The sequence below is a fragment of the Oncorhynchus gorbuscha genome, linkage group LG14 (assembly GCF_021184085.1).
Source record: "Oncorhynchus gorbuscha isolate QuinsamMale2020 ecotype Even-year linkage group LG14, OgorEven_v1.0, whole genome shotgun sequence".
NCBI classification, from domain to species: domain Eukaryota; kingdom Metazoa; phylum Chordata; class Actinopteri; order Salmoniformes; family Salmonidae; genus Oncorhynchus; species Oncorhynchus gorbuscha.
Window position 1 is genome coordinate 81,955,979 of NC_060186.1, and position 7,500 is coordinate 81,963,478.

Sequence of the window (7,500 nt, forward strand, 5' to 3'; positions counted from 1 at the left end):
ATGTGTGTGGGGTGGGGTGGGGTTGTGTGAAGTGGGGGTGTGTGGGGTGGGGGTGTGAAGTGGGGGTGAGTGGGTTGGGTTGTGTGAAGTGAGGGTGTGTGGGGTGGGGGTGTGTGAAGTGGGGGTGTGTGGGTTGGGTTGTGTGGGGTGGGGGTGTGTGAAGTTGGGGTGTGGAGTGGGGTTGTGTGGGGTGGGGTTGTGTGGGGTGGGGGTGTGTGAAGTGGGGTGGTGTGTGGTGAGGTTGTGTGGGGTGGGTTTGTGTGGGGTGGGGGTGTGTGAAGTGGTGGTGTGGAGTGGGGTGGTGTGTGGTGAGGTTGTGTGGGGTGGGGGTGTGTGGAGTGGGGTTGTGTGGGGTGGGGTTGTGTGGGGTGTGTGGGGTGTGGTTGTGTGAAGTGTGGTTGTGTGAAGTGGGGGTGTGTGGGATGGGGGTGTGTGAAATGGGGTTGTGTGGGGTGGGGGAGTGTGGGGGTGTGTGGGGTGGGGTTGTGTGGGGTGTGTGGGGTGTGGGTGGGGGTGTGTGGGGTGGAGGTGTGTGGGGTGGGGTTGTGTGGGGTGGGGTGTGTGGGGTGGGGTTGTGTGAAGTGTGGTCGTGTGAAGTGGGGGTGTGTGGGATGGGGGTGTGTGAAATGGGGTTGTGTGGGGTGGAGTAGGGGTGGTGAGTATAGAGGCATCTTCAGAAGCACACAACATTTTTGAATGTTCAGATAGAAATATAGAAAATAGAACAAACATGCCTCTCCGACGTGAAAACCAAGGAATCATGTTGGCTCTGTTCATGGCATTTCTATCTGCAACGTTTGGCAACTGAACATGGCCTAGATGTGTGTTTGAAAGAGAAAAGATATGTGGAATTCTAATACAGGCTTCCACGGTAGCTAGCTACAATACCCCAGTCTAGTGATCTTCCACGGCAGCTAGCTACAATACCCCAGTCTAGAGAACTTCCACGGCAGCTAGCTACAATACCCCAGTCTAGAGAACTTCCACGGCAGCTAGCTACAATACCCCAGTCTAGCGATCTTCCATGGTAGCTAGCTACAATACCCCAGTCTAGAGAACTTCCACAGCAGCTAGCTACAATACCCCAGTCTAGCGATCTTCCACGGTAGCTAGCTACAATACCTCAGTCTAGAGAACTTCCACGGTAGCTAGCTACAATACCCCAGTCTAGAGATCTTCCACGATAGCTAGCTACAATAACCCAGTCTAGCGATCTTCCACGGCAGCTAGCTACAATACCCCAGTCTAGCGATCTTCCACGGTAGCTAGCTACAATACCCCAGTCTAGAGAACTTCCACGGCAGCTAGCTACAATACCCCAGTCTAGCGATATTCCACGGTAGCTAGCTACAATACCCCAGTCTAGAGAACTTCCACGGTAGCTAGCTACAATACCCCAGTCTAGAGAACTTCCACGGTAGCTAGCTACAATACCCCAGTCTAGAGAACTTCCACGGTAGCTAGCTACAATACCCCAGTCTAGAGAACTTCCACGGTAGCTAGCTACAATACCCCAGTCTAGAGAACTTCCACGGTAGCTAGCTACAATACCCCAGTCTAGAGAACTTCCACGGTAGCTAGCTACAATACCCCAGTCTAGAGAACTTCCACGGTAGCTAGCTACAATACCCCAGTCTAGAGAACTTCCACGGTAGCTAGCTACAATACCCCAGTCTAGAGAACTTCCACGGTAGCTAGCTACAATACCCCAGTCTAGAGATCTTCCACAGTAGCTACAACACCCCAGTCTAGAGAACTTCCACGGTAGCTAGCTACAATACCCCAGTCTAGAGAACTTCCGCGGTAGCTAGCTACAATACCCCAGTCTAGAGAACTTCCACGGTAGATGTGTGCTGTGCTGTTTGAATTATTCTGCACATGACCTCATATCTAGTCTCTCCTTTTCCTCTCCCCCCTCTTCCTTATCTCCTCTCTTCCCTCTCCCTATCCTTCCTCTCTTCTCCTGTCCTCCCTATCACCTCTCCTCCCTCCCTCCCTCTCTCCTCCTCTCCTTCCTTCCTTTCTCCTCTCCTCTCTCTCCTCTCTTCCCTTCCTCTCTTCTATCTCTCTCTCCTCTTTTTTCTCTCTTTGCTTTCTTCTCTCCTCTCCTCTCTCTCCTCTTCCCTTTTCTCTCCTCTCTCTCTCTCCTCTCCTTCCTCTCTCTCTCTCTATCTCTCTCTCTTTTTGCCTCTCCTCTCATCTCCTCTCTCCTCTCCTTCCTCTCCTCGCTCCTCTCCTCTTCTCTATCCTCTCTCTCCTCACTCTTTCTCCTCTTCTCTCTCTCCTCTCTTCTCCTTTCTCCTCTCCCCTCTGTACTCTTCTATCTCCTCGTCGCTCTCTCCTCTCTCTCCTCTTCTCACTCTCTCCTCTCTCTCCTCTCCCCTTTCCTCTCCTCTCTCTCTCTCCCTCTCTCTATCTCTCTCTTTTCGCCTCTCCTCTCATCTCCTCTCTCCTCTCCTTCCTCTCCTCGCTCTTCTCCTCTTCTCTATCCTCTCGCTCCTCACTCTTTCTTCTCTTCTCTCTCTCCTATCTTCTCCTTTCTCCTCTCTTCTCTGTCCTCTTCTATCTCCTCGTCGCTCTCTCCTCTTCTCACTCTCTCCTCTCTCTCCTCTTTTCTCTCTCCTCACCCCTCTCCTCTCCTCTCCTTTCCTCTCCTCTCCTCTCCTCTCCTCTCCTCTCCTCTCCTCTCCTCTCCTCTCCTCTCCTCTCCTCTCCTCTCCTCTCTCTCTCTCCTCACCTCTCTCCTCTCTCTCCTCTCCTCTCTCTCTCTCTCTCTCTCCTCTCTCTCTCTCTCTCTCTCTCTCTCTCTCTCTCCTCTCTCTCCTCTCTCTCTCTCTCTCTCCTCTTCTCTCTCTCTCTCTCCTCTCTCTCCTCCTCTCTCCTCCTCTCCTCTCCTCTCCTCTCCTCTCCTCTCCTCTCCTCTCCTCTCCTCTCCTCTCCTCTCCTCTCCTCTCCTTCCTCACCAGTTAAAACAGAACCTAATAACATCAGTGAGACAGCCAGGACTACAGGAGACACAACACTGGACAGCTACGCAGGATCAGGTAACACACACACATCATGCAAACACACACAACACACATCATGCAAACACACACAGCACACAAACACAACACACAGCATGCAAACACACACAGCACACACACACACAGAGCAACCCCATGTAGAGAGGGTTTAGAGACAGAGGGGTCAGCGTTGACCTGTGACGTCTCTATGACAACAAACTAGAACCATATGACAAAACAGGAATATGATCAGACACAGTGTCTGTATTGGTTGTTGTTTACCAGTTGTTTACCAGTTGTTTACCAGTTGTTTACCAGTTGTTTACCAGTTGTTTACCGGATTTGTTGTTTGTTGTTGTTTATTGTTGTCAGTCATTACCAGCAGTGGATACAGCCCTCCATCTGCACACCAGTACTCTCCACCCATCTACCCCTCCAAGTAAGTCCTGTAATGTATACTATATACTATTACTATATACTATTACTATATACTATTACTATATTATATTACTATATAACTACAGACCAGTACTCTCCACCCATCTACCCCTCCAAGTAAGTCCTGTAATGTATACTATATACTATATACTATTACTATATAACTATACTATACACTATTACTAGATTATATTACTATATAACTATACTATATACTATTACTATATTATATTACTATATAACTATACTATATACTATTACTATATAACTATACTATATACTATTACTATATACTATTACTATATAACTATACTATACACTATTACTAGATTATATTACTATATAACTATACTATATACTATTACTATATAACTATACTATATACTATTACTATATAACTATACTATATACTATTACTATATAACTATACTATATACTATTACTATATAACTATACTATATACTATTACTATATAACTATACTATATACTATTACTATATAACTATACTATATACTATTACTATATAACTATACTATATACTATTACTATATAACTATATTATATACTATTACTATATAACTATACTATATACTATTACTATATAACTATACTATATACTATTACTATATTATATTACTATATAACTATACTATACACTATTACTAGATTATATTACTATATAACTATACTATATACTATTACTATATTATATTACTATATTATATTACTATATAACTATACTATACACTATTACTATATAACTATACTATATACTATTACTATATAACTATACTATATACTATTACTATATAACTATACTATATACTATTACTATATTATATTACTATATTATATTACTATATAACTATACTATATACTATTACTATATAACTATACTATATACTATTACTATATTATATTACTATATAACTATACTATACACTATTACTAGATTATATTACTATATAACTATACTATATACTATTACTATATTATATTACTATATTATATTACTATATAACTATACTATACACTATTACTATAGTATATTACTATATAACTATACTATATACTATTACTATATAACTATACTATATACTATTACTATATAACTATACTATATACTATTACTATATAACTATACTATACACTATTACTATATTATATTACTATATAACTATACTATATACTATTACTATATTATATTACTATATTATATTACTATATAACTATACTATATACTATTACTATATTATATTACTATATAACTTTACTATATACTATTACTATATAACTATACTATATACTATTACTATATAACTATACTATATACTATTACTATATTATATTACTATATTATATTACTATATAACTATACTATATACTATTACTATATAACTATACTATATACTATTACTATATTATATTACTATATTATATTACTATATAACTATACTATATACTATTACTATATTATATTACTATATTATATTACTATATAACTATACTATATACTATTACTATATTATATTACTATATTATATTACTATATAACTATACTATATACTATTACTATATTATATTACTATATTATATTACTATATAACTATACTATATACTATTACTATATAACTATACTATATACTATTACTATATTATATTACTATATAACTATACTATATACTATTACTATATAACTATACTATATACTATTACTATATTATATTACTATATTATATTACTATATAACTATACTATATACTATTACTATATTATATTACTATATTATATTACTATATAACTATACTATATACTATTACTATATTATATTACTATATAACTATACTATACACTATTACTATATTATATATTATTATTATTATTATTATATTATATTACTATATTTATTACTATATAACTATACTATATACTATTACTATATTATATTACTATATTATATTACTATATAACTATACTATATACTATTACTATATTATATTACTATATAACTTTACTATATACTATTACTATATAACTATACTATATACTATTACTATATAACTATACTATATACTATTACTATATTATATTACTATATTATATTACTATATAACTATACTATATACTATTACTATATAACTATACTATATACTATTACTATATTATATTACTATATTATATTACTATATAACTATACTATATACTATTACTATATTATATTACTATATTATATTACTATATAACTATACTATATACTATTACTATATTATATTACTATATTATATTACTATATAACTATACTATATACTATTACTATATTATATTACTATATTATATTACTATATAACTATACTATATACTATTACTATATAACTATACTATATACTATTACTATATTATATTACTATATAACTATACTATATACTATTACTATATAACTATACTATATACTATTACTATATTATATTACTATATTATATTACTATATAACTATACTATATACTATTACTATATTATATTACTATATTATATTACTATATAACTATACTATATACTATTACTATATTATATTACTATATAACTATACTATACACTATTACTATATTATATATTATTATTATTATTATTATATTATATTACTATATTTATTACTATATAACTATACTATATACTATTACTATATTATATTACTATATTATATTACTATATTATATACTATATAACTATATATTACTATTACTATATTATATTACTATATTATATTACTATATAACTATACTATATACTATTACTATATTATATTACTATATTATATTACTATATAACTATACTATATACTATTACTATATTATATTACTATATTATATTACTATATAACTATACTATATACTATTACTATATTATATTACTATATTATATTACTATATAACTATACTATATACTATTACTATATAACTATACTATATACTATTACTATATTATATTACTATATAACTATACTATATACTATTACTATATAACTATACTATATACTATTACTATATTATATTACTATATTATATTACTATATAACTATACTATATACTATTACTATATTATATTACTATATTATATTACTATATAACTATACTATATACTATTACTATATTATATTACTATATAACTATACTATACACTATTACTATATTATATATTATTATTATTATTATTATTATATTATATTACTATATTTATTACTATATAACTATACTATATACTATTACTATATTATATTACTATATTATATTACTATATAACTATACTATATACTATTACTATATTATATTACTATATAACTTTACTATATACTATTACTATATAACTATACTATATACTATTACTATATAACTATACTATATACTATTACTATATTATATTACTATATTATATTACTATATAACTATACTATATACTATTACTATATAACTATACTATATACTATTACTATATTATATTACTATATTATATTACTATATAACTATACTATATACTATTACTATATTATATTACTATATTATATTACTATATAACTATACTATATACTATTACTATATTATATTACTATATTATATTACTATATAACTATACTATATACTATTACTATATTATATTACTATATTATATTACTATATAACTATACTATATACTATTACTATATAACTATACTATATACTATTACTATATTATATTACTATATAACTATACTATATACTATTACTATATAACTATACTATATACTATTACTATATTATATTACTATATTATATTACTATATAACTATACTATATACTATTACTATATTATATTACTATATTATATTACTATATAACTATACTATATACTATTACTATATTATATTACTATATAACTATACTATACACTATTACTATATTATATATTATTATTATTATTATTATATTATATTACTATATTTATTACTATATAACTATACTATATACTATTACTATATTATATTACTATATTATATTACTATATTATAATACTATATAACTATAC

At 31.0% G+C, this 7,500-nt stretch overlaps 1 protein-coding gene across 4 annotated transcripts in view; it reads left to right on the plus strand.

Annotated features, from left to right (window-relative positions):
• Positions 1-7,500, plus strand: part of eya4 (EYA transcriptional coactivator and phosphatase 4) — a 194,988-nt gene that overhangs the window by 121,339 nt on the left and 66,149 nt on the right. For all 4 annotated transcript variants that reach the window (XM_046299114.1, XM_046299113.1, XM_046299115.1 and 1 more), the window contains 2 exons: positions 2,967-3,044; positions 3,378-3,444. In XM_046299114.1, the coding sequence (XP_046155070.1) occupies positions 2,967-3,044; positions 3,378-3,444 (145 nt within the window). The remainder of the gene's footprint in view (positions 1-2,966; positions 3,045-3,377; positions 3,445-7,500) is intronic.